Source organism: Cadophora gregata (assembly GCF_030347475.1).
Source record: "Cadophora gregata isolate MNR1 chromosome Unknown scaffold_5, whole genome shotgun sequence".
Classification (NCBI taxonomy): Eukaryota; Fungi; Ascomycota; class Leotiomycetes; order Helotiales; family Ploettnerulaceae; genus Cadophora; species Cadophora gregata.
In genome coordinates, this window is record NW_026695928.1 from 939,624 (window position 1) to 965,181 (window position 25,558).

General features: G+C 47.1%; 13 protein-coding genes across 13 annotated transcripts; 7 read left to right on the top strand and 6 right to left on the bottom strand.

The window, feature by feature from the left end:
• Positions 1-422: 422 nt before the first annotated feature.
• ONS95_011076 (uncharacterized protein) lies at positions 423-2,653 on the bottom strand (the record flags this gene model as incomplete). Its single annotated transcript, XM_058504672.1, has 3 exons — positions 423-491; positions 548-887; positions 942-2,653. The coding sequence occupies 3 exons, from the start codon at positions 2,651-2,653 to the stop codon at positions 423-425; spliced, it is 2,121 nt and encodes a 706-aa protein (XP_058359228.1).
• Positions 2,654-3,767: 1,114 nt separating this feature from the next.
• CLP1 (Cleavage polyadenylation factor subunit clp1) lies at positions 3,768-6,636 on the top strand. Its single transcript, XM_058504673.1, has 5 exons — positions 3,768-3,958; positions 4,010-4,117; positions 4,166-4,841; positions 4,888-5,154; positions 5,200-6,636. Exons 1-5 carry the CDS (start codon positions 3,923-3,925, stop codon positions 5,490-5,492), a joined length of 1,380 nt encoding a protein of 459 aa, XP_058359229.1. The 5' UTR covers positions 3,768-3,922; the 3' UTR covers positions 5,493-6,636.
• On the bottom strand, positions 5,779-6,451 carry ONS95_011078 (uncharacterized protein; the record flags this gene model as incomplete). Its single annotated transcript, XM_058504674.1, has 2 exons — positions 6,286-6,451; positions 5,779-6,161 (listed from the first exon to the last, which is right to left on the bottom strand). The coding sequence occupies exons 1-2, from the start codon at positions 6,341-6,343 to the stop codon at positions 5,779-5,781; spliced, it is 441 nt and encodes a 146-aa protein (XP_058359230.1). The 5' UTR covers positions 6,344-6,451.
• Positions 6,637-6,659: 23 nt separating the features above from the next.
• On the top strand, positions 6,660-7,823 carry ONS95_011079 (uncharacterized protein; the record flags this gene model as incomplete). The annotated part of the gene is made up of 2 exons (XM_058504675.1): positions 6,660-7,191; positions 7,240-7,823. The coding sequence occupies 2 exons, from the start codon at positions 6,660-6,662 to the stop codon at positions 7,821-7,823; spliced, it is 1,116 nt and encodes a 371-aa protein (XP_058359231.1).
• Positions 7,824-8,191: 368 nt separating this feature from the next.
• On the top strand, positions 8,192-11,607 carry ONS95_011080 (uncharacterized protein; the record flags this gene model as incomplete). The annotated part of the gene is made up of 2 exons (XM_058504676.1): positions 8,192-8,286; positions 8,358-11,607. 2 exons carry the CDS (start codon positions 8,192-8,194, stop codon positions 11,605-11,607), a joined length of 3,345 nt encoding a protein of 1,114 aa, XP_058359232.1.
• Positions 11,608-12,100: 493 nt separating this feature from the next.
• ONS95_011081 (uncharacterized protein) lies at positions 12,101-12,745 on the bottom strand (the record flags this gene model as incomplete). Its single annotated transcript, XM_058504677.1, has 1 exon — positions 12,101-12,745. The coding sequence occupies one exon, from the start codon at positions 12,743-12,745 to the stop codon at positions 12,101-12,103; it is 645 nt and encodes a 214-aa protein (XP_058359233.1).
• A 1,442-nt stretch (positions 12,746-14,187) lies between these two features.
• ONS95_011082 (uncharacterized protein) lies at positions 14,188-15,072 on the top strand (the record flags this gene model as incomplete). The annotated part of the gene is made up of 1 exon (XM_058504678.1): positions 14,188-15,072. The coding sequence occupies one exon, from the start codon at positions 14,188-14,190 to the stop codon at positions 15,070-15,072; it is 885 nt and encodes a 294-aa protein (XP_058359234.1).
• A 2,003-nt stretch (positions 15,073-17,075) lies between these two features.
• ONS95_011083 (uncharacterized protein) lies at positions 17,076-18,053 on the bottom strand (the record flags this gene model as incomplete). The annotated part of the gene is made up of 1 exon (XM_058504679.1): positions 17,076-18,053. The coding sequence occupies one exon, from the start codon at positions 18,051-18,053 to the stop codon at positions 17,076-17,078; it is 978 nt and encodes a 325-aa protein (XP_058359235.1).
• Positions 18,054-18,285: 232 nt separating this feature from the next.
• Positions 18,286-19,313, bottom strand: ONS95_011084 (uncharacterized protein; the record flags this gene model as incomplete). Its single annotated transcript, XM_058504680.1, has 4 exons — positions 18,286-18,472; positions 18,588-18,697; positions 18,766-19,154; positions 19,202-19,313. The coding sequence occupies 4 exons, from the start codon at positions 19,311-19,313 to the stop codon at positions 18,286-18,288; spliced, it is 798 nt and encodes a 265-aa protein (XP_058359236.1).
• Positions 19,314-20,661: 1,348 nt separating this feature from the next.
• ONS95_011085 (uncharacterized protein) lies at positions 20,662-21,564 on the top strand (the record flags this gene model as incomplete). Its single annotated transcript, XM_058504681.1, has 1 exon — positions 20,662-21,564. One exon carries the CDS (start codon positions 20,662-20,664, stop codon positions 21,562-21,564), a length of 903 nt encoding a protein of 300 aa, XP_058359237.1.
• Positions 21,565-21,687: 123 nt separating this feature from the next.
• ONS95_011086 (uncharacterized protein) lies at positions 21,688-22,518 on the bottom strand (the record flags this gene model as incomplete). Its single annotated transcript, XM_058504682.1, has 1 exon — positions 21,688-22,518. The coding sequence occupies one exon, from the start codon at positions 22,516-22,518 to the stop codon at positions 21,688-21,690; it is 831 nt and encodes a 276-aa protein (XP_058359238.1).
• Positions 22,519-22,699: 181 nt separating this feature from the next.
• On the top strand, positions 22,700-23,925 carry MIA40 (Oxidoreductase; the record flags this gene model as incomplete). The annotated part of the gene is made up of 3 exons (XM_058504683.1): positions 22,700-23,084; positions 23,140-23,512; positions 23,562-23,925. 3 exons carry the CDS (start codon positions 22,700-22,702, stop codon positions 23,923-23,925), a joined length of 1,122 nt encoding a protein of 373 aa, XP_058359239.1.
• A 632-nt stretch (positions 23,926-24,557) lies between these two features.
• On the top strand, positions 24,558-25,395 carry ONS95_011088 (uncharacterized protein; the record flags this gene model as incomplete). Its single annotated transcript, XM_058504684.1, has 3 exons — positions 24,558-24,608; positions 24,847-25,292; positions 25,359-25,395. 3 exons carry the CDS (start codon positions 24,558-24,560, stop codon positions 25,393-25,395), a joined length of 534 nt encoding a protein of 177 aa, XP_058359240.1.
• Between the last annotated feature and the right edge of the window lie 163 nt (positions 25,396-25,558).

A 25,558-nucleotide genomic window follows, 5' to 3' on the forward strand; every position in this document is an offset into this window, starting at 1 on the left:
AGAATGGAGCTGGTCAAGTTTTGCTTTGTGACTTTTCCAGTGGAATCCGCTTTCAAACTTTATATAGTTACGGAGAACTTAATACACTGTATAACTAAGCTCTGTCATAGTACTTGACTTTCATGCTGATGAATACGCGGAGATATGAGATGCCCAAAATGGACAAGCCCAGTTCCAACGCCGGTGCATACGGAACATTGGCAAAAAACGAATGGAGATGGAGAGTATATTCGAAGATATGAGTTGCCCATGATGGTGGTGCTGATGCCGGACGTAGCGGATGCAGCATTTCCTATTCCGGTAATGCTTGTCTCCGTTAGTCCCGTAGTGGGATGCCAATCTGAATTGTCATGAGTTCCCTGGTAGCAATCATCTTATAAAATTTCCAGCGGCTGATTAATATCCATAGTATGTTGTTTGCATTAATATTGCCTGTTACTTGGGAATGCTACGTCCATCCATGCGTTCTGGTGAAGCTGAGCAATCGAGTTCTCCACTAAAATTAGCGAAAAGCCAAGTAAACAGTGGAACATGATGTTACTCTTACCCAGCTATACGGCTCCATGCCAGCAACAAGAGAACCAAAGGACGGGAAGTCCTCAAAGTCTTTATCCTGCTCCGAGAAGAAATCCTCATCCCCCATGTGGTCAATTGTTCCATTCGTCTCGAAGATCGCTCCAGATGATTCATCTGTGCCGCTGTGGCGAGAAACTGTTGATGAATGACCGCCCAAAGGCACCTCGCTCTGGAAGGAGGGATTAATCTGTTGTAGAATCGCCTGCAGGGTTCGACATGCAAACTTTGCATCGCTAGATTCATGCGAACTTTTGAGCCAGATATCATAGCTTGTCCGTACGGCACCAATCCGGGCTTGTCGCTCATCAAAACTAAATTGATTATCAATGCATTGAACTTAAATCAGTCCTCGACTTTTAACATACCTTATGTCCTTTGTCTGCGTCAAATCGACTCCTAGGAATATGGTAGCGTTCAAGAAATCTTCTAGCGTCAACTTCAAGATTATCTGCCTATCATCATATAGTTTTCCGCCGGGTAATGTTGCTTGATCGACCTGGAGCTGGATATGTAGGATCTGCATCGCTGCGTCACGGCAAAGGTCCATTGACCTAGCGGGCTCGCGACACAGGCCTTTGGTGCAAACGAGGTAAGGGCAATGCAGGAAGCCTTTGGACCTGAGATACATCAGTTCAAGCAAGATCCGGTGCATAATGGTGCAGTTGGTATCGGCAGGAGCGGCTGAAATGATCGGCTGGTATGCTAGGCAAGGTGGAATGGACTCATGCCACGTATCCAGCGCTGCCGAGAGCTCCATAACTAGCTCAGCTGTCGATGGTTTGACTCCCAAAGCACGGCGGCTGATCCGATCAAAGGTCGGGAATAGCTTTGCTTTCTGTACGTAGAACAGCATAGGAGTTGGGTCAGTCGAGGATCGTTCGGGTGGTAGTTCGACGCAGCTTTCATCAAAATCACCATCCATCAAATGTCTTGGAATGTTCACATCACAATCCTCTTCATGAACTATAGGCGGCAATCCGTGTTGAGAGGAAAACGCAAGATCGAAGGAACGGATGGAAAACCAAGCTCTTCGCCTCATTTCAGTGTTGAAGGGGGTGTTCTGCCGTTTTGCAATCTGTGGGTTCCGGTGATAGCCTCGCCTTTGACCGATTCTCACAGCTAGTCCATGTAATGACCACAAGATGGAGTCCGAATGCGAGTTGTCTGCCGAAAGACTTCGAGAACATATGTGTGCCAGTATAGCTTCGACGGAATATATCTTAGCTTGGTTGTATTGGCCAGAAAGAAGACATCGTGCCGCCATTTCCGTGTATCCATGGTACTCGGGAACAAACATGGAAGTAGGAGGCACCATAGACTTTTCTTTGGTCAGAGATATCGTGGCGCCAATACTAAAGACGGAGAAGAGAATGCTGATCCATAGAATACTTGTTGAACTTGGCGATTCCCAGAACGCCTCATATTGTCTTTGAAAGTGATGCTCGTGAAGGAACGGCATTGCCACGAGCTGAGAGCCAAAACAGGCGGAGACAAGCCTGTCAGCCTCCGTTTGAGGAGGCATACAGCTAACAATGACACCAATGTTTACGGGAGCTACATCCCCGAAGACAACGTCATGCTCTTGGAAAACAGGTTGGTGATGGAAATCAGACTCCAGGACAGACTGAATGTCGTGGATGCTCTCCACGAGAGCAGCCCACGAGGTTGAGCCATAGTAAACGGTGGCATCATCAGCTTCATAGTCGTGAGGCAAGGCATTTGCCGTGTCTTTTGCATGCCAACCCTTAGGAGCAGGCACCCCTTTAGTACCATCTTCACCGGAACCGTCGGCAAACTCTCTCACCATGTCCTCGAGTTTAGAAAGTCGAGAAAGCACATCCTGCTTAGTAACATCATTGTTGATACTGTCTCCATTAGATCTAGATGGTCTAAAGCTGCATGCCGCTTGATGGCCTCTCTTCTCGCATGCACTGCATGGCTGGCGTCTGTCGCAGCGTAGCTTTCGCTTCTGACAAGCTGTGCAGGATACACTCGGACGATTTCGCCTGAGCTTTTGGTTCTGGGTTTCCAAAGTACGAAAAACACTGGTAAAAGGCGCAGGGACTGGCTCCGGCATTGCGACTGGATATCTATCAAGAGCAGTTAGATCGGACGAAGTTGTCAGATCATTCCCCCACTTTGCCTCTGCAAATTCGAGAGTAATATCCAGTCTACTCAAAGGACTTTTCTTTGTGATCTTGTCTATTCGAGGCTGAGAATAAATGGTCGCTTAAGGGATGGAGATCCAAAAGTGGTGTGCGGAGGGTTTCTTTGTCAGCCATTTTCCTTGTCACTAATGATTGGAGATATCTAATTTCATTGCTGACACACACAGCGATATCGTTCTAGTTGGCGTTTAAGAATTTCATATCGTCAATCAATCCGAAATTTCTTTCGAGCCGGTGAAGCTGACAGCCTCTTATTTGAACAAGATGCAAGCAACGTCTTGCAGAACCAATCCCAATTTACCCCATTCTCGTTCAACTCCCGACTCGGATCTCTCATCGTTTGGAAGGTCGCAGTCTTTCTCGAATTCTACGAGAGAAAGTATTTGGTCAGGCTTGGACATTGTGATTTTTTGGACATAAACCCATCCAGTGCATCAAAAACAGAATCTGGCAAATAGCTGGCTGGTATTTACATCAATGGCGTAACTTAACTTCGAGGTGAAGTCGCTTCACGCTTGTGTCCAGACGCGGCTCTGTTCAAGCACATGTAATGCTACAAATGCCCTGTACGTCACAGACTGAGTTTCTGAAATCACTGGCAAATTGTGAGCTGGAATGAGAAGCTAGCGATGAACAGAAGGGTGAAGAAGTATCAAGGTCCCACATTACCAGACTTTGAATGAACGATCGAGACATGCGAAAGAGGAGCGGATGGAATTGACATAGCAGACTGATATGGAACGGCATAGGGAAACCGGCAACCAATTAGGGGAGGCGATTGGGGAACAATAACCTTTTGCGAGAATGACTTTGTTTCTTTCCCGCTTTGGCAAGGTTGGAGATTTATCCTTCCCTTTGATATTCGACGCATCGAGCGGTCTCTTAGACATGTTTGCGGATTTGCGTTGAAGAGCTATTCAGGGTGATTCTGACAACGGCATCCCCGACAGAATACCTAACTCTGCTTTCTCGCGTGATAATATGGTTTTTGAGAACCGAATTCACTTAAAGCATTCGATGGGTGCCAGGATTTAGACGCGTCGCGTGGAGAAAGTAAATAAAGCCCGCCAAGCTGCAGCCCACAAGGCTGAAGCTCCGCAGAGAAGAGATCCCTGCTAGCTGCGGACCTCAAGAAGGCTGATTTCATTGTGAGAACAAGCGTCCAACCACAACGAAGAATGTCTATTCCTGGCTTGGGACAGGCAGTACCTGCAGTAAGTATTTGACTATGATATTTGAAGACAAAAGATACTAAATTATCATAGGCTGCGTTGTCAGCGCCAACAGCTTCTGCGACTCCAGTAGTCCATGAGCTCCAGCAGAATTCAGAATGGCGATTCGAAGTCGCAGTTGGGCAGAAAATAGATGTCAAGGTCAGGAGATATGGAGATATCTGCGGGATCAATAGCTTACAGCCCCAGATATTGTCAGGAACTGCCGAGATCTTCGGTACTGAGCTTGCTTCAAACCACATCTACACATTCCGGGACATCAAAGCAGCAATATTCACATGGCACGGCTGCCAGATCGAAGTGACGGGCTCATGCGAAGAGTATACGGCCGAGGAAACACCTATGATACAGTACGCGAACACTCATTTTGCATTGGAGAAGCTACGGGACGAAGCAAAGCAGAATGGGCAGGATGGGCCAAGAGTTCTGATTGTTGGGCCTACAGACGCTGGGAAGACGAGTCTTGTGAAGCTGTTGACGGCATATGCGATACGGATGGGACGGCAGCCTATGGTCATAAATACAGATCCGAAGGAAGGATTACTCTCCGTTCCTGGCACTTTGACGGCTACGCCATTTGCTTCGATCATTGATGTGGAGCAGGGTTGGGGTAGTAGTCCTACAAGTACTTCCAACCCAGTGCCCGTGAAGCTGCCACTATGCTACTACTATGGCTTGCCAAATCCTGAAGATAGTACGAAAATATATAAGCCGATAGTTTCGAGATTGGCGCTAGCGGCTATAAGTAGGCTCTCTGAGGATCCGCTAATTAAGTCGACCGGTATGATTATTGACAGTCCAGGAGTCATAAGTCAGGGAAAGGGTGGCTATGAGATCATATCACATATCGTCTCTGAGTTTGCAGGTGAGTCTTTCATTATTACAAAATTTATACCCGCTAATTATGGCAGTGAACGTAATTCTGGTTATCGGCTCAGAGAGACTCCACAGTGAGATGCAACGCCGTTTCGTTACGTCCAAACCATCTAACAGTGAGACAATAACACTCGTCAAGCTCGATAAATCTGGCGGTTGTGTTGATAGAGATGAGACATACATGCAACAGACCCGGGAGGCATCCTTGAAGGAGTATTTCTTTGGAGATTTGAAGACTACATTGAGTCCCCACACTCAACACCTTGGGTTTGACGATGTTCTCATCTACAAGATCAGAGAAGGTAAGTTTTGACACTCTAGATCAATGCTCAGCTAACTTATCATAGCTGACACGATGTCTTTCTTGCCTGGAGATGCGGAGGAGGGTGAAAAAGATATATATGAAAGGGTCAGACCGGACTCAATGATGCATCACTGCATGCTTGCTGTCATGTATGCATCGATAACCGATTCGCAGGAGACAGTCCGAGATGCAAGCGTTATGGGATTCGTTTTCGTTAGTGATGTCGACGAGAAGAGGAACAGGATCAAGGTGCTGGCTCCGATGAATACTAAGATTGTGGATAGACCAATGATTTGGGGAAGCTGGCCAGAGCCTTCCCTGAGTCTGATAGGTTAATGACATATGCATGTATACGAATGCCTCTTTTGGCTTGTGATCGTGCGTACATCTGATGGGAGATTATTGCTTCAATCGCGGGCAAATGATTGTTGATTAATTAAAGACCATCTCGACAGAGTCCGTCTTGCCTTCCTATCAAATCCAATACACAGGACAATCCCCCAACTCCCTTACTCCGTCCCTAGTCATTCAACTGATCGTAACACAGGCCATGCGGGCATCGTCCCAGGTGCCATTTCCACACTAGTCCTTCTTAATCGTCTATTTATCTTGTATCTCTACTTCAATCCCTGGTCTGGATCTTGTTGTCGCCCTTCACAGCCTCGGCATAGGTAGGTGGTACCGCACCCCCACTGCTTCCCTCTGCGGCATTGTTGTTCCAGGTGCCGTTTTGATTCTGGTGGAGTGGAGGCGCCATAGGGGCTGTGGTTCCGTATCCGCCACTTGGTGCTTGAGGTCTAGTAGGCTTCGCAACTCGGCGGTTACCGTCAACGATGATGTATGTCACACGGCCAGACTCAGCATCGTTGGGAACCGAGTCGTAGTCGTGTTCAGGGTGCTTCGCGATGATATACCACGCATGGAGTAGTCCTGGAATGAACCCGAGCATGCAGAGGCAGATGTTGATGAGAGAATCGGCCGAGCAGATGCCGCACTTGACCCAGACTGTGACATATTAGTTTGGTACTTCTACGCAGCCGAGCCCCATCACTCTAGAGACGCTTGATCAATGTGCCAAAGATCTCTGAGGATAGTCGTTGGATGTTTGAAGGAAAAGGACGGTGCTTACCAGCAAGAGGGGGGAAGAGGATGGCGATGAGACCGAGAAAGATATCTGCGGAGCACATGTTGGCTTGATGATGAGGTTTTCCGGTCTGTACTAGATTTTATTGTATCTGGGATTGAAGTTTTCAGTTGAGTAGGAAGGATCGCAGAATGTGATTTAAGGGAGAGGATGGAAGAACTTGACGGTCGTGTGAATGAAAGCCTTCGCCGTCTGCCTGACAGTCGGCGCCAGTTCGTCGTCATTGTGCTGCGCCACAAGCCACCCACTAGTCGAAAATAGGCTTAGGAATACCCCGCCAACAAGCGATAGTCTCAAGATAACAAAAAGTTCCAGGAACCAAAAAGCTTCAAGGTGCAGACAACATTACAACCGTGACAATGGCAGACGTCGAAATGGAGAACACGGATTACGATCCAGACCCAATCGTGTCCTCATATGACATCTATATCAAACCTCAACTTGCGGGGAATCTCCAGATGTACATCCTGCAATTCCCCAATCGCGATTCAAGACAGCAGTACAACAGAGCCAAAAACTCGGAGCCACTCAAGATGCGAATCAAGCCAAATGCGGGAATGGTAGAGCTGGATGTGCCGATGGATGCTCATATAAATTATGACAAGAAGAAAGGCCTGGCATGGGGTGGTGCAATGAAGAAGAGTATGGAGTCCAAGGGAACCGGGAGTCATGGTTTGCCAGGAGGATTTGGAATTGGAGCAGCACCACCAAGTGGCAGAGGGCGAGGACGAGGCGGTATCGTAGACCAGGAAGCAATACAGAGCCAGATTTTGGCTGATTACCAAAACGCCGTTCGGAACGAGAGGGTGCTGGTCAAGCAGACTTTGGGAGGACAGGCAATGGCAAAGGATGACACTACACCACAGTATATGATCGGAACTTTCTCTTCAAGTTGGTGAACCCAAGTTTCTTACAAAGGCACATGTTAACGACATTCAGACGAACTTCATCTTACTCCAGTCGACAATGTTGTACAAATGCGCCCTCAATTCCACCATATCGATGCGCAATCGGAGCAAGATCGAGCAGGTCGGGCTCGAGACCCTGCAGCTGGACCTAGAGCTCCCCCAGATGCCCGTGCTATACACATGACTGTCAAATCCAATGTCGATGGGGAAGAAGATACGACTGACACCATGGCTGCACGAATTACGCTCGCTCAATCAGAAGCCTGGAAGAGCCACCGCTATGTTGACGAAGAAGAGGGAGAGTGCTGGGAGGGGTTTGACCAGCACCTGTTCGTGGGCTCCAAGGCCGCCGAGAGCCGTGATGAAGAAATGATGGGAAAGCCGAAATTGTTGAGTTGCTTGAATAATGCGGAGTATCTGAATGAGATCAGTGCACCAATGGACGCAGCAAAGTTGTCGAGAAGTCAGAAGGTCAAGAAGGGAAAGGGGAAAGGAAAAGAGAAAGTCGTTGAAGGAGAAGGTGACGGAGCTGAAAGCGACACTCTGGATGCGATATCAGATCCATCTATGTCAGATACTGAAGACGAGGACGTTGCTCCAGCACCAAAAGTATGAGATGTTTGCGTCGTATTTCCTTTCTGCATTTTCTGGCCTGGAAAAAGATACCCCGCATGACATGGAGCTTGGAGCATTTTGCAGATAGACTTCATATGATAAACATATGTATGAATATCATAGGTTACTTGATCCCCTTTCTTCTGGAAACCGATTCCAGAGCATGAGACTCAATTTCTCAAGCTATTCTGGTTTGGGCGAGCTGTTAATACTGGTGTCGGAGATCGGCTCGTTAAGTCCGACACGATAAGGATTGCGATAAGTTTTGGGCGTCACCACTTCCAAAAGTCAAGAGCTTACCTTGGTAAATACGGAGCTCACAAGTCAATCCACCAGCGCCACATTTGGTACAGTCTATTCAGCCCAGAATGTCATACATTGCTCCCATACACAGACCTAGCAGTGTTCGATATGCAGTGAAGCTGTGTCTATTAGACCCGGAGCAGGAGTGTCTTGTGCTTGGGTAAGCCCCTCCCTCCCTTGTACCCACCAAGCTCGAACTCCAAGCTTTAGTCCTCTCTAACACCTCCATAGGAAAGGAAACAGGATAGAAATATGGATACCTACAGAAGATGGCCTGGTGATGGAAAGCTCGAGGCCTATCTACGGTCGAATTTCTATGCTCGCAAAGATCCGCCCCGAAGGAATGCCCACCGATCTCCTCTTCGTAGGAACCTCCCGATTCCAGTACGTCGTTCTGGCATATAATAGTGAAACAAATGAGCTCGAAACACGACAGAGTTTTCAAGACGTTCTCGAAAAGCACATGCGCGACTCGCAAAGTAGGGACTTGTGTCTTGTTGACCCGACTGGGAAATATCTGGTGCTGGAGCTGTTTGAGGGGGTCTTGACCTGCAACAAGATTCTCAAGCCTCGGAAAGGCAAAATATACCCTCTAGAAGAAAAGTTCGACCCATTGCGAATCACCGAGCTGAAATTACGGGCTACGACTTTCTTATACACTGAAACGAAGCAACCGAAGATTGCATTCCTGTACGAAGTTGGAACCGGTGGCGACGTGCGATTAGCAACATACAGGTTGGTGGATGAGAAGCTATCTTGGTCAAAGTTCGATGTAAACAGGAATCGGGAAAATGAAGTTGACAATCTGGACGAGGATGCCAGCCATCTGATACCCATTCCGAAGAATCCTGGACAGAAGAGATACATCGTAAGGAATGCGCAAGTATCAAAGGCACACTTAGGTGGCGTGGTTGTTGTGGGCGAAGCGAAGTTCACATATCTCGACGATGAGAGTCGGGCAGTTATTGAATATTCATTGCCTACACCTTCGATCTTTGTGGCGTGGGTGGCATACGATGATTTGCGCTATCTAGTGGGAGACATGTACGGCAATATCCATGTTTTGACCATTCTGACCCAAGATGCGGAAGTGATTGGTATGAATTTGAAGTTGCTAGGTCACGTTTCGAAACCTACAGTCATGGTCAACATTGGAGATGGAATTTTCTTCATTGGGTCTCACGAGGGCAATTCTCAAGTTGTCAAAATCGACCTCGACGAGATAGAATGGAGTCTGAGCGTACTGCAGACTATGGACAATGTAGCACCTGTTCTCGACTTTGAGGTCATGGATCTAGGGAATCGAGATGGCGAAACACAGTCAAACGAGTACTCTACTGGTCAAGCTCGATTAGTCACTGGCAGTGGTGCCTTTGAAAGTGGAAGTTTAAGGAGCGTCAGGAGTGGTGTTGGGCTCAACGATCTCGGTATACTGATCGATGACTTGGAAGATATACGTGGAGTCTTCGCTCTACGTTCCAGCCCACGATCACAATTTGACGACGTCCTGGTTGTTTCCTTACCTACAGAAACTCGCATTTTCACTTTCGATGGGCAAGAGATCGAAGAGGTCGACAGCTTTAGAGGCTTGGAAGTAGGCGGTCCGACATTGCTGGCGATGAATCTTCCGAGCGGCATGATCTTACAAGTCACAGAGACATCAATCAAGATACTGGGTCCTGGTCCGTCGTATGAAGCAGGGGAATGGAGACCTCCACAAGGAAAATCTATCACTACTGTCTCTGCAAATGCTGGCCATATCCTACTGTCAGCAAATGGAATAACCCTCGTGTCGCTAGACATTACACAAGGCCTGAAAGAGATGGCGTCTTGGACTCTGGATCAAGGAAATGAGATTGCCTGTGTCCATGTGCCAAGTCAATATCCTAATATTGGATTTGTGGGTTTCTGGAAATCAGGCACAATCTCTGTATTGGACCTGTCGAACTTGGAAGTCATTTTCTCAGAGAACTTGAGCCGCCGAAATAATGCTTCGATTCCTAGACATATCGTCATGGCACAGATACTTCCTGAAGCGACTTCTGGACCAACTCTCTTTGTTGCAATGGAAGATGGAGTTGTGCTGACATTTAGTGTCGACAAGTCAAGCTATCATCTCTTCGGCAGGAAAAGCATAGTCTTGGGTACTCAGCATGCTCAATTCCACATATTACCTCGGAAAGGCGGCCTCAATAATGTCCTCGCCACCTGTGAGCATCCCAGCCTGATTTACGGATCCGAAGGTCGCATCAACTACTCAGCTGTTACTGCAGACGACGCTACATCGGCATGCCCATTTGATAGTGAAGCTTTCCCTGCTTCTGTAGTAGTGGCTACGTCGACGAACTTGAAAATATCCGAAATTGATACGGAGAGACGGACACATGTCAGAACATTACCTATGGGCAGGACTGTCAGGAGGATTGCTTACTCTGCCGCTGAAAGAGCTTTTGGCATTGGTTGCATAAAGCGTGAACTGCGCGACGGCGAGGAAGAGATCACCAGCACATTTACCCTTGTCGAGGATATGCTCTTCAATCAAGTCGGCGAGCCATACGTACTTGAAGATGCCAATGGACCCGAGCTCATCGAGTGTATTATGCGTACCGAGTTGCCTAGCTCCCGCTTGGGAGAGAACGGGACACGAGAACCGGTAGAACGGTTCATTCTGGGCACTAGCTTTCTCGATGAAGCCACAGATCAAAATATTAAGGGTCGCATCCTCGTGTTCGGAATTGATGATGAGAGAAGTCCATACCTCATCTCGTCGTTGAATCTTAAATGTGCATGTCGGCGAGTTGCCATTCTGGATGGAAAGATCGTTGCAGCTCTCACCAAGACTGTTGTTATTTATAAGTATGAGGAAACATCTGAAAAGTCTGGCGACTTCACAAAACTGGCGACTTTTCGCAGTACAACTGTTCCTATCGACCTCTGCGTCACTGGCAACATCATCGCTGTGGCTGATATGATGCAATCTGTTTCGATAGTAGAATATATTCCTGGCAAGGGAGGCTTGCCCGACAAGTTGGAACAAGTTGCGAAGGACTACCAAGCATGCTGGGCCACAGCCGTGGCAGAAGTCGAAGAAAATTCCTGGTTAGAAGCTGATCATGATGGCAATCTTTTAGTGCTGAGCCGCAACATTGACGGTGTAACACTTGAGGATAAGAGGAGGATGCGTGTCACAAGCGAATTGAACCTAGGAGAACAGGTGAATGTTATCCGAAGGATCAATATTGAACCATCGCCAAATGCCATGATTGTTCCTAGGGCATTCCTAGGAACGGTAAGTCTTCCATCAACCAGGCTCGATGCCAAGCTAACAGTTTTCACAGACCGAAGGTTCTATCTACTTGTATTCAACCATCCTCCCAGCATCTCAAGACATCCTCATGCGCCTCCAAGAACAAATGGCCAATCACATCTCAACAGTCGGCGATCTCGACTTCAAAATATATCGTTCATTCAAGAACGCTGAACGCGACACCCTCGAACCATTCCGATTCGTTGACGGAGAGTTGATCGAGCGCTTCCTAGATCTAGACATAGACGTGCAGACGAGTATCTGCACAGGACTGGGACCTAGTATAGAGGATGTCCGTACTATGGTTGAAGAGTTGAAGAAATCGCAGTAGGCACAAATACTGGTTGATGAAGACAGATGATAGAGATGAGGCATGATCGGTGGGTGACTTTCTGGAGCATAAAGGCGTTGGAGGTGTAGACGAATGTTATAATGCATATCGAGGAGTTCAAACGCTGCCACTGTAGAATAGTAAAGAGATGGTAACCCTTCGTAGTATCGCTTAAAAACACTTATCCAAACTCCAATGACTAGATTTCTCGCCCTCGTGTCATTCGTCTCCTTCGCTGCTCGCACAGATTCCATGCCCCAAATTCGACCATTCGAAATCACTTTTCTCATCCAAATATCACCTAAACTCCTGAAATTGTATCGATACTTTGCCATATCACTTCTCTCCCCCAATCTCAGCCCAATCACCAACTGCTTTCCCCAGCGCACCCTCCACCAATGCCCTCATCTCATCAGTCATTTCCAAGTCCTTTACCATCTCTCTGTCCGCCCATACTCCTAACGAGTGCTCCTTGGCATTGACACGAAATTCCTCTGATCCCACGGTGACAGCAAAGCTCAACTGCAGACACGTCTTGGATACCGTCTTTTCCTGTCCATCCTCCGCACGTGTCACCTTCGACGTCGAATAGCTGAAGTCAGGCAGTTGTGCAAAGACACGGGTGACATCCAGCCCTGTCTCCTCTTTGACTTCCCGGACAATTGCAGCTAGGATAGTGAGATCCGTATCATCAACCTTGCCACCGGGCATTTCGAAAACATTCGGATAGTAGGTCTCTAAGGCACTACGCTTGAGAAGCAGCATTCGTGGGCCTGAGGACGTACCGCCTAGCTGTAATATAGCTGCGCCAACGACGAGTTTATCCAATTCTTGATGCTGAAGATATTGTTCTTTGGAGCTGGAGAGTATTGACTGCTGTTCATTGGTGAGGGCTGGAAGACCGTGGACATCGGCCGTCATATATGAAGCCCTATCGTCCCCGGCGATGCGGACATCCTTGACGAGATTTTTCTGTGACATTGATATAATCCAAAGTATTAAAATATTGTAGATGCTTTGAGAAACTCCAGTTTTGGGTATTGGGATCGATTGCGAGTGTGGGTGTGGGAACCTGTGATTTTTATAATCCAAAAATAAAAAAGTCGACTGAAAGGCTGTCACTTGAATTCGTACGGTACGCTACCAACAGCAGTACCATTTCATGTCAAACTAGGTACCTCACCTAGGTAGGTAGGCTAGGTGGTGTTTAAGCTAGGTTTAGTACTAGAGGCACGAAACTAGGTATCTATCTAGTCTGCTATCCCATAATTAAGCGAGGAACGCCTGAAGGACGTGCTGGGCAGCGTTACCTACCTAGTGAGCCGCTTCAGCGCTACAGTACTGGTGGAAATGTGTTTTCAGCAGTTGAGGGGACAGTGGGAAGAGTGGCACGGCATTAGGTATTTCATACCATATAAAGGCAGAAGATCAATTTCGAGATATAGAGGCTTCTGCATCATGCTATCAGGGTATTGTATTTCCTCCGGTCGTCTCCGCTAAGTTGGCCGTGCTTGTTCACAGGAACTGTTTTCTGCTGCGGATACCAGCTATTCCTTCTCTGTCGCTCCTCTGTTGGGTACAATTAAGCTATGGTCGGCGACCTGTGACCAACAAAGAATGGCATCACGTCCCGTTGTACTGCTAGCTGTACACGTCGTTTGAACATTCAATGGGCTGCTCCATTCCTTTGGAGAAACGTGCAAACTTTGTACTCCTGACAGGCGTTGTTTGCAAGGGCTTTGATGATACACGGGTGCTCCCAATAAGCCCAATGTTTTGTCCAACAGTCATTGACATCTTCATTTTAATTGATCCTCTGTGTGGCCACGTTGATTCTGCTTGAACACCGCCAGGCTTCGCAAGTCATTTACCTGGCACAGCTGCCTGATATTCTGTCTATCTCAAGACCATCATATCTCAAGCACGACACTACTGGGATTCCTTGATACCTTGGTTTAGAAAAACTAGATCTGTCTTGCTTTTCAACACAAATGATTTGTGACCTGTTCCGGAATTGGATAAATGGGCAGCCTATAACCTTGTCTCTAAACTGTTATATCGACATTTTATTTTTCAAAGAGTGGTACTATACTGTATTTCATGAAGGCAGATCACTGGCCTGTATACAAGTATTCACAGCACCAAGCTTGTGCGCTTCGTTCAAATGATCAAAGTTTACTCAATCATTCTCGACTCTTGGTTGACCGTATGTCTTTCAGCGGTATTACAAGTACAATATCATCTGCCCTTGTGGTTACCTCAAAACGAAACTCCCAAGCACTCTACTTCTTCGATCATCAAGAATTGTACCGGAAGCTCTACCGGTCGTATGGCACAGCTCTCAGTATCTGAAGCAGTCGAGACACAGTGTGCGGTGTTTCACAACCAACGAAGTTGAAGTGAATTAAAGGAGGTGTCCGGCAATGCAGGTACGGCTGTTAATTTTCAGAACATTTCTTCTATTACAACTTACGTGTCTTGCCACCGGCTCCGGAATGGATCCAAGCACAACTATCATAAGTGTTGCCATCATTGGACTCGGCCGCCGTTCTCTCAGGCACGCCATTCCGAAAATCAGCAAATTGTCTTCGATGTTCAAAATTGTGGCTGCTTGCGATAGCGACGCCGTTGCAAGGCAAAGTTTCAGCGACCGTCTACCCACAGTGCCTTGTTTTGAGACGGTGCAAGAACTTGCGCTTTGGAAGCAGAGCACGTATTCTGTGCAATGTGCCTACATTGCCATCCCTCATTCAGAGTATGCTGGCGTCATCGAGGTACTGATTGGGATGAAAGTACACATCCTGAAAGAAAAACCTGCCGCTCTCTCCGAGGAGGAACTTTGCAGCTTCCAAGGGCAAGCGAACGTCGGAAATGTACGACTTATGACAGCAAGTCAGTGTCGCTATAGTCAGAGGTTGTGCCGCCTGAGAGAATGGTTACCATTTGTAGGGGAGCCTCGTTTCGTCGAAGGCACCAGAGCGATTGACTGCACAGATCTTGGAGAAGGCTGGCGAGCACAGAACGCCAAAGCGGGCGGAGGTGCGCTAAATGACATTGGCTGGCACTTGGTGGACACTGTCATTGGACTATTCGCAAACCCAGACCAAGTTCCACGCATTTCTCATTCGGAGCTCATCACCACTAGATGCCATCAACGATACGATACTGAAGATACTGCTTTTGTCTATCTCAAAGTACCAAAAGATATTTACGGATGTTCATCGAAAGGGATCAGAAAGACAAAAAGGGGCGAGAGATGCAGATTAAACTATCGACCCATGATTTCCTGCTGCAATCCATCATTATGAATTGTGACGTATATGGTTCCACGACTTAAGGTACCTAAAATAGTGTACCGGTACTGCACAACGTCTGGGAAACGAACACTGCAAACTTTCGTCCCGTTGTCAAATTGACATGTTGCTCATGACAACTCAACTTGTATTGACCGCAAGCATCTTCCCGCTTTAGCACGAATCTACATGATGAGCGCCAGGGCTTTAGTAGCTGTAAACCCGTAGCACGGAATACAGTGTTGCTCAAGAATTCGACACTATGTTTATGCATGAGTTTGTTTTCCATGTTCCCTGCAAAGGTACTCAAATCGATCCAATTATCACTTCAGTTTGCGGAGAATCCGTTCGAGCTCGCTTGTTTTTTGTATCTGTTCCGCAAATCATCATCAGGTTGCTCATCAAATTAGTCTCACAAGAAATGCGGATAGACAGCGACTAATCGTAATGAAATATGGTTGATATAAAGAAATATAATGCAATTTTTTCCCCTATTCGTACCTGACGCTGGAGTGTAACGCCTAGGTAAGCTTTCCAGGACGCAGTTTCAAGAGCTTAACTTATGTTGATGCAGATAAAGCAGATTACTACCTAGTGCAAGCTTTTCAGCTCTCACATGGCAATGAAAAAAGAGCTAAAGAGGGTAAAACTGGCTCTGGGAGCAAGGGAATGGTAATACGTGGTTGACTAATGGTAAAGCATCTCACGTAACAGGTAGCCCTCACGCTAAAATACTGGCTCCACAAAGCTCACACTTGAAATCATAAAATATCCAATTCCACGCTGAACCAGTTAGAGATATAGGTATTACTGACGGGTATATGGCAGCAAGCAAAATTATTTCGAAGATTTTAATCAGTCGCTGTCTATGAACGAAAGCCTGTTAGTCTCTGCTAGCTTCTACACTTCGAAATAAGACAGCATGGGGAGAAAGGATATCAGAGGATTGGCTGTTGTAAATATAGTGAAATCATGAGTAAACCTCCCAAGACGGGAGGCCCAACTTAGATCATGGATAGAACAAACTCATCACTTAACAGGGCGATGGAAAGGTAAGAAATGTGTGTGGTAACTTACAGAACATCTTGTAGCTTCTGTGTACGTCGACTGCAGCCCCCACAGAAGCTCGATCCAGGCCCTTCGATATGTTATTCGCAGACTCAAAGGGTATATGTCGGAGGCAAGGCCATTCTGCGGTAAAGTACTTTGTCGCGTGTGACCGAACCTCAAGGCTCATAGTGGGAGACATAGGCGTCATACCAGGCAGTAGAAAAGGAAGAACTGCGTGTTAGCACACTCGAAGGTTTGATCTAGATCAAGAAGCCCATCTCTACAGAATTTCCGAGATGGGGCACCGTTTCAGAGGCCATATACGCCATTGGAAAGAGCTGTTGACCAAATCAAGATGCCTACATAATGTAGCAGGCTTATGTTGGGTGCAACATGAGGTGCGAAGGTCGAGTGGAAGTTGTGTTGGAGAAGGGAACTTTGAGGAGCGAATTTTTCTTTTTGAAGCTCGCAAAAGCTTAGCGCAGGAACACACAATCACTATCTCCACGTGATACCGTGAAGTAAATCGGTACCTGAATCGTTTATATTCTGACAGATGATGCATTTATATGAGCTGTAATTATTGTCATGTAGAGTTATGTGCCATGCGAGCGAATTGCTACCAGGGGTTGGGAAGTTGTTGCGCTGGATTGTTCTTACCTATTGTCACGTTTCGTTCAGCTTTCCGATAAGGTAGATACTAGGTACGACTTGGGTAAGGTAGCTGGGTAATCGTCAGCTCGCCTACGGTGGGCTTCCTGTACGTCCCTTTTAAGAGCGACAGCGATTCTAGGAAGCCCACCATAGACGAGCTGACGATTAGGTAGGCATGGCCTGCTAGGGGCTCAAGTCTTGGCTGAAGATTCCTCAGAATCACAACCTCGAGCACTCGGGCACATCAGACAGTCGAAGCAGCGAATTCAACAAAAAATGGAATAAAATCAAGATGTGACGCGATGTTTGTCAGGTCAAGCGAAGCCTTTCGTGTTCTCCTCGCACCAAGCCCAAAACTGTGCTGAAAGACCCGACCCTCCCTCCTCTTTCGCCTTCATACTTTCCAAGATCTCTTTCTTCGGATCCGTGTCCCATCTACCCCATGGTAACCCAATCCTACCACCATCTTCAAGCCTGACTTCTGGGCTCAACCCAGCCCAAAGTCCAGTATACGCACCCATCTTAGGTTCGTGCATGAAAGGCTTCATTATGAGCTTAACCATCCAAGGGGCTCGATCCCATCCCTTTGTGTTCAAGGTCCCTGGGCTCTGACAGACGCAAAGAAGCCCTTCTTTACGTGCCCGTTTGTCAAGTTCGACTGCAAGCATCCAGCATCCAGCTTTTGACGCTGCGTAATTGCGGTCGAGGGACTTGGAAAAGCTGCCAGGGACAAGCTCAGTAAGAGACAACCCGCCTGGAGGAGCGGCTATATCCATGATACCAGAGGATGTGTATACGACACGCACGCTGGCATCAGGCGATGACTTGACTGTGCTTAGAAGGACCGGAAGCAGCATATTGGTAAGGAGGAAGTGACCAAGACAATTGGTTGCAATGTGCATTTCGTGACCTTGTTTGCTAACGGTGCCGTATTGTTCCTGGCTGATGCCAGCATTATTGAAGAGGACGTCGAGACGAGATTCCTGGGCGAGGAAGGATGATACGCAAGTCGAAATGGTATCGAGATCGCTGAGGTCGAGATGTAAACTATTTAGTTTTCCTACTGTCTTTAGGTGAAGTGTTTTGATGACGTTGATGGCACTGGCAACTTTGTCAGGAGAACGGCTGGCGATATAGACTGTTCCACCTTTGGCGTAGAGGATCTTGACAAGTTCGAAACCGATACCTGAGTTCCCACCGGTAACAATGAAGACTTTGCCTGCTAAAGAAGGGATATCCTTCTCTATGAATGCTGGACTCGGTGGAAAAAACTGGGATAGAAGTTCTCCCATACCTAGGGTGACGAAAGGTGCTCGGCGGGGGGTGTTGAAGGATGATGAATGCCAGTCAAAGGGAGAGAGTGATACACAAGTTGTCTTATACAGAACGACCCATATAGGAAGTTCATTATGTGATATTTGCCAAGAAGTAACGACAAGTCGGAACTATGGTAAGCCACAGAAGATGACAGTCAGAACGGCTCCATAGATTGGGATGCTTATCATGCCGGTTCACGTATGTCCATCAAAGCTGGACTAGGTGACAGCTCGCATGGGGCTGTACCAAGCTGGCCAGCAAAGTGGGGTCCAGTGGAAGAGGTTCCTCCCCTCTTTGACTTCTCCAGAAATTCGCAGCCTGCAAAATCCCGTCGTCGACCAGGAACCACCATTTCTTGGCGAAATTTGGTGAGATCTCCCATCCTATTGGATCCCTATACGATAGTTAATCATTAGTTGCCTGTCAGGAATATTCTGTAACATCTAAGAAAAGCATCCCAGGTCCTGTGACAGTGCAAAATAGAATAAAGCGGCCGGCCTAGAACATACCATGAAGTTGCCCCCCAGACTTTCATTTCATTTGATGCCATATCTGCCGTAAATTCGCTTTCGTTGATAGATGACGGAGAATTCAAGATTCGATCTCGCATTGAGGGCCACTAAATAATCGGGACGTCAGTAAATATCCTCAAATTTGATACAAAGTATAAGCGCGTGTGTTACTTACGGGCAGCATATCGACGTATGGCTTATGTGGAACGAATCGTTGCTGCAACGTAGGAGCCAGAGATGGTGGTAACGAATTTACAGGGGCAACGATATTGAAACCACTATCTTGAGCACATGCCAGCTCCAGTTTGCTTGCAATATTCAGAAATGCATCCCACACATCGATCTGCTGCATAACCATGAATCGGTTCTCTCTCATGGGGTCAAGGGATAAATCAATCTCGGTACCCAAGGGAACGCCGAGCATGCTTAAATCCATCGATACGGAGGAATCAGGTGGAATCTCAGAACCCAAGCCACTTGTCTCATTCGTTCCTTCATTCAGATCTTGGACTTGGTGAGATATCCTTGTCAAGCTTCTTTTTTGCTTGCGCGTGAGTTTGGATCCTGGCATCTTTGGTCAGCGGTTTCTCTGAAGAGGCGCTTGCTCATACGTCTTGCTCGCTGTGACAACCTGTTCTGAACCTTTTTGCGTTCTGATGGATCTGCAATGTTGGTCCAATCATCCTCTGAAGATTTCAAGAACGGCTTCCACGCTGAGTCCATGCCTGATTTTATTTTAACCATACCCAAAATTGTTGCTTTGGAGTTCGAATCAGTGTTGTTCGTAACTTCATGCCTATGGTGTTCGAAAGGGGCTAACCAGATGAAGACAAGCGTTTCCACTTTCTGACAGCTCGCGGTCATCTTGCATGTCAGACTGCCTTCACTCCGATGTACGTACAATTTTCCATGGCAATTTTCTAGATGGGAGCGAAACTGAAGACAACCTGGAATCTGACCAAAAACCTTGGCTTTGATGCAAGAGCTTCTCCCCTGTGCTGGGGTTCTAGACGGTCTAGCACAGCACAAATGAGCACGTATTTCAGCCAACAGTACCTCATCGACTTCTACCTCAACCATGAGATTGAAATAGGTTTGTGAAGTCCACGAATTCTCCGAAGGTAGACCTTTTCATCGAGAAATCTAGTGTTGGACCTGATCCTTGAACGTCCGTCAGGGCACTGACAATTGATCTCAACCCACGTCATATGTGCAAAAATTGAACCAAGCAAGTAACAGGTCGATTGGTTTCACTAAATACTGGAGCTGAAATCTCGCTCGAGAATGTATCAGGCAATTTGCCCAACATCATCAAAGCTGGAGTAAGGGAAACGGCAATATCAGCTACCGTCAGCTAGAGGAGTGCTTTTTAATCAATTTGGCACCTAGTCAACAGATATTCGACTTTTTGAATAATTGAAATTTATGTTTCGCTTGACCGTTATGATAAGACCTGGAGTAATTCGATCCTTTGGCTGTCCTCTATCTGTGTACTGCTTGACAACGATATCAGGACCACTTGGACCGACAGAGTCTTCGTGGCAAATGACGCCCTGCTTCTGTCCAGCAGTGGTTAAATGTGGTTGATTAGTGTTTCAGCTACTGCAACTACAAAACTGACACACGTAGTCAATAGAAACACTGTGAGATGGATATTGGACCAAGTTGTGAACATATCAGCCACAAGTTTGAAGTTGCAGCTACAACCATTAGCGAGTCCATTGTTTAGAATGAGGTAAATTGGGCCGGAATGAAATTATTGCGCAAGCTTAGCAAATAGTATTTATGCCTCCATACCTACACCGGAGTCTAGCAACATCATAAAATCGTTATAATTAAATGTGAATCCAGATTTTGCAGCTGAAAAATTGCTCTTCCTAGTCTCGGAATCATGATGACTGAATATTCGCTGGCTTCTGGCGCCATGCGTCACTTAGGGCCCAAACTTCCACCAGTCCAGATCATAGCTTTGTGCCACGATGAAATTCTTCACATGTATTGCTGGGCTCTTCAGCATTTCTCACTCAATCTTATCGCAAATATCGCACCAATATCAAAATTACCTTTCACCATGTCTCCATTCTGTTTTCCATTCCGTAGCTTCCCTGACCAGTGTTACTGTTTGGAGGGACGTACGCACCAAGAGGACCTGACAATAAAAGATCTGAAACCTGTCGATTACGATTACTGGCTCCAAGATGAGAAAGAGAGACTGTATTGGCAGTTCCATCATCTCAAGGAATCTAGAAAGGAGAAGACCAATGTAACTGCAACCCAAGGTACACCAACCAGCCACTCTGCCACCACGGAACAAACAACCGCAATATTCCACCTTTTCAGTGCACTACCCACAGAGATACGCCTCAAAATATTCTCGTTCATTTCAGGTGGCTACCAAAGGCCTCGGGTCCATCGGATCAATAATCGCCCTGACACACCTCTAGAATTTATATCAAACCAAGATATGTCGCCACTCTTACACATTTGCTGCGAGTCACGGAATGAATATCTTAAGCGAAGCGAGTCCGTTTTCGCTTTCGAGACATATGTCAACCATTCCCGCGACATATTCTACTTCATGGATACAAATGGCCCTGGCGACTTTCAGCGTTTAGCAATGTTCTTTAACCATGAGGAGGCGAAGCTGATTCAGAAGGTGGCATTGAGACAAGCGCTGTTCCAGCATGTCAGCCATTTGATACCAGAGAGTATGAATGAGGTGGAGGAAGTGATGATTGTGTTTGAGGAGTGGAATGGGTGGGAGGAGAAATGGGATGGTGGGGAGGTTAAATTTGTGAGAAGTGGAAACGGCAAGAAGAAAAAGCCAATGCATGATGGAGATGAGGTTAGATCGGATGTGAAGACCATGATTCAAGGGATAGCTCATCGCCGACTGCAGAATGGTGGATGGTTGACTGTGAACCAGGGAAAGAAGATACGGCTTTTTGTCGGAATTGTGGAGAAGTTGTTGTAGATGAAGAGTCTGAATAATATTCGCCATGAGATTCCGAGCTATATCTCTAAGTACTAGAATAACCTGTTAATATTGTATTTTTTGAGATATACCGATAGAGCCGCACTCACTATACCTAATGAATCAAACACTCCCAGGAGTATCCAGATCAATTGTAAATAGGACGTCCTTCGACGTTTCTACAATGACCAGATCTTCTTTCACATGGTTACTCGTACTCATCTGACCTCCAACCTCAGTTGCCCAATTCTGCACATCCCATTCCAAGCCCTTCGTCGAGATAACAGCCGGCTCCTTCAGAGGAATTATGCCCACATGCATCCCCAACTTGATGCCATCAAACCCCTCCTTAGCTTGAATCTTATGCGTCCCCATTTTCAGGACAAACGTGATAGATTCGCTGGAGAGTAGATACATCCGCCCAGAGCCATAACTTGGATCAGGCTGGAAAGTGTATAGATGAGACAACGTTGCCATGCCCTGATCGACTCGCCCTCCAAGACCACCGATCACCACGATATCTATCGTCTCCCTGGAGGGAGAAGACCGTATGTACTTGACAGCTTTCCCGAAATCTGTGGAATACTGATCCGGATCATGGATCACGGGGACATCTTTCGATTCCCAGTACTTCCGTGTCTCGGAGAGCAGAGAGTCCAAGTCGCCTATCACGGCATCGACGCTCAAATTGATTCCATTTTCGGTGTTAAGATCATGAAGACGGTTAGCGCCTCCGTCAGCGGCCACTTTGAATATTGAACTGGCCCACAGTCTGGAGTACACTGCTGCTGGTAGACGGAGGGCTTGGTTCAAGATGAGGATGGCGAAAGGTTTATGATTCTTGGGCGTGGCTGAGAAGATATCTGCTGGTTGCCATTCGGTCACTGAATCCTGGACTTCTGTCATCGGATGAGATATTCCGTTTTGATACGTTCGTACTGGAGGTTCTTGCATTATCCAGATTCGGCGGATCAAAGATGGGGTGGATTTATGGTGAGTGTGAAGTCATTTTCAGGAAGAAACAAGCCAGAATATATATATTAAAACTGTCTAGTAGGTGAAAACCACGAATTCTTTTTTGAAGGATGATAAGAAAATTGCCAAACTTGCCTGTCACAGCTGGAGTGCTAGGTAAATGGGAGTTGTAGTTAGTGATCACGTGGCATCGTCAGGTTTCGCGCCTGGCCGAGAAAACCATGATGCTTACAAAACAACAAGTTCTTTTGCAAAGCTCCCATGTCCACCACGAACCTTTCCTTTGTCCCATATTACACTCGCTGAAGCGTCAATTTTGGCTGCAGTTTCATCCAGCATGTTCAAGTCAGCTCTCCGAGCTACGCCACGGCGCATTGCGTCTTCTCGAAATGCACTACGTCGGAGCTCTGCAAGACGACCCTTAAGCACGGCACCACCTTCGCAGAAATCGCGGAGTTGGAAGAACAGTGCTGTAAGATGGGGATTGGCTGGTGCAGGCGTGTACTATTATAATACGAGCAATGTATTCGCGGAGGAGCCAGAAGGTGGGTTGAGGTAGTCTCTGTGTGTCCATTGGGCAAGTGCTAATGAAGGATATAGCTGCTATTCAGAGGCTCGATGATTCGTTACATATTATCCAGGAGTCGAGAGAACCTACGGTCGATGCGATAGTGGAGGAGAAGAGGCGGAGACAGGCACAAGCTGCCGCAGAAGTGCAGCAGAAACAACGGTTCGCTGAAGGAGGCCTTGAAGGGGAGGAGGATGATGGAGGAGAAGGAGGATTGGAGGGATTAGAGGACGAGGCTGGTCAGCAAGGTGCTTTCAATCCGGAGACCGGAGAGATCAATTGGGATTGTCCTTGTCTGGGAGGAATGGCTCATGGACCTTGCGGCGAGGAGTTTAAGGCGGCTTTCAGCTGTTTTGTATATTCGACCGAGGAACCAAAGGGCGTGGAGTGTATAGAAAAGTTCAAGTAAGTGTACTGGGGGATGGACGATGGTGGATTCACTAACGTGGCATAGGGGCATGCAAGACTGTTTCCGACTGCACCCGGAGATGTATGGATCTGAACTAGAGGACGACGAGGATGAAGTCGAGGAGGAACTTCGTGCAAGAGAGAGTGCTGCTGCATCTGGGGATGAAAATGATACCTCTGAACGAACACAGCAAGTTTCTGAAAAGCCAGCCACTCAAATTGAGGAAAAGAAACCAGCACAAGCGACCGAGGAGAAGCAGCCAGCCCAGGTATCGGAGGAGAAGAAGGTGGCCGAGGAACTACATCGTGATACTAGCAAGACATCTGCCGACATTGTATCAAAACGACAAGGTGATGAGGGAGGAGAGTTTGTGCCAAAGGCTTCTCATGATGCTACTAAGGCCAACTGAAATACCAAGGATGGTCTGTTGACTTGTACAAGAGTGTAGAATACACAAAAATGCATATGGGGGCGCAAATGTGTATAATAGGAAGAACAAAGATCTCCACGACATGGTTCTGGTACCTGATGATCACAATCCCTGAGCTTTCGAGTGTCTTTCGTGATCCCTGACCCGAGTCTGACTTGCAGCCGTGAATCTTGTTGATCCTCCAGACCCAGTTACCCGAATCAAAACAACGTTTTCCTAATGGACGTTTTTCCATATTAAAATCTCAACTGTCACGTCAATGTGCCCAGACCTGAGCTTAAATTAAAAAAAAGTATATTTGTCTCCACTTGCGATGCACGAGGAAGCATACCTTAGTCATGATCCACTGTTCCCATCCCCCCATCGGGAGCCGCCTACGTCAGCTGCCCAGCTTCTGTTTTGGTGCAAGCTTCCTTTGCCAGGTTTCGTTCACATGCGACCCAAGCACACGACTTCTCCCGCCAAGTGCAAACCTCACGAGATTCTCTTCATCAACCAAACCACGACTTTCGCTCACCACTGTCCTCCTCCGTAAGCTGCCACATTTCCACGATATCTCGACATATATTGATGTTGAATAGCAACCCGTCGCTCCACATACCCACGCAAACATGTCGTACGCAGCAGTCGCAGCCAGCGGGCCAGAGCAATCACCCGAGGAGGTATGTAGAGCTCATCCCATTGTTATTCGGCTCCTTGTCTGTGAAACTCTATAGAAGATATCTCTTGAGCTGCAGCTGTAGTACAAGTCTACAGAAGCGTCTGCAACTTACAAGTGCTGGTCTCTTCGAGAGGAGTATTATGGCACAATCAAAAAATGCTGGTAGATAGCTGGAAATACATCTAGAACCTCTCGGAAAATACCCATCCATGATACTCCAAGCTAATACGATTTAATAGAAGCGCGCTCCTGTTATTCCAGAGCTTGAACATACCGATTCCCCCTCCACCAGCTCCCTAATCGACGTCGACACCGAATCAGTGCACACCGTCCCCTCCGACTTTCCCTCGCAACCCATTAAAACCGAGACGCAACGCGATAGACTCGAGCACGAGGCCGAGATTATCGAAGAGCGTGCGAAGAAGGCTTACGCCGAGTCCAAAGCAAAAGCTGAGAAGGCGGAGAAGGAGGCCAAGGCTAAGGCAAAGAAGGCTAAGAGCAATTTGGAAGCCAACAAGGACAACCCAGTGTACATCGGCAATGCCGTCGCTGTTGTTGCACTGAGTGCTGGCTTGGGTTTCGGTGCGTACAGAAAGTATGCCGCTGGTGATCTTACCTGGAAGGTTGTTGGTGCTTGGACTGGTATTGTTGGATTGTTCGCTGCTGGAGATTACTACTTGAGCCAGTAAGTACCTGAACTCGATTGACTCCTAGACCGAATTTTGAGGAGAGTTATACTAATAAATCACAGATATCTCTTCAAGAACAAGTACCCCCCGAAGAAGTAAAGTGTCACTCGAGTAGTTGGCGATACCATGTTTCCCTTTGGCGCTCTCGTTCGGCGGTATGATTCTTCGGATTGGTCACTTTTCTCGCGTTTATGTTAGTTACGGCACGAAACTTCTCAGCTCTTGGTTTCCAGCACAGCATATATTTCATAAGCGAGGGGTT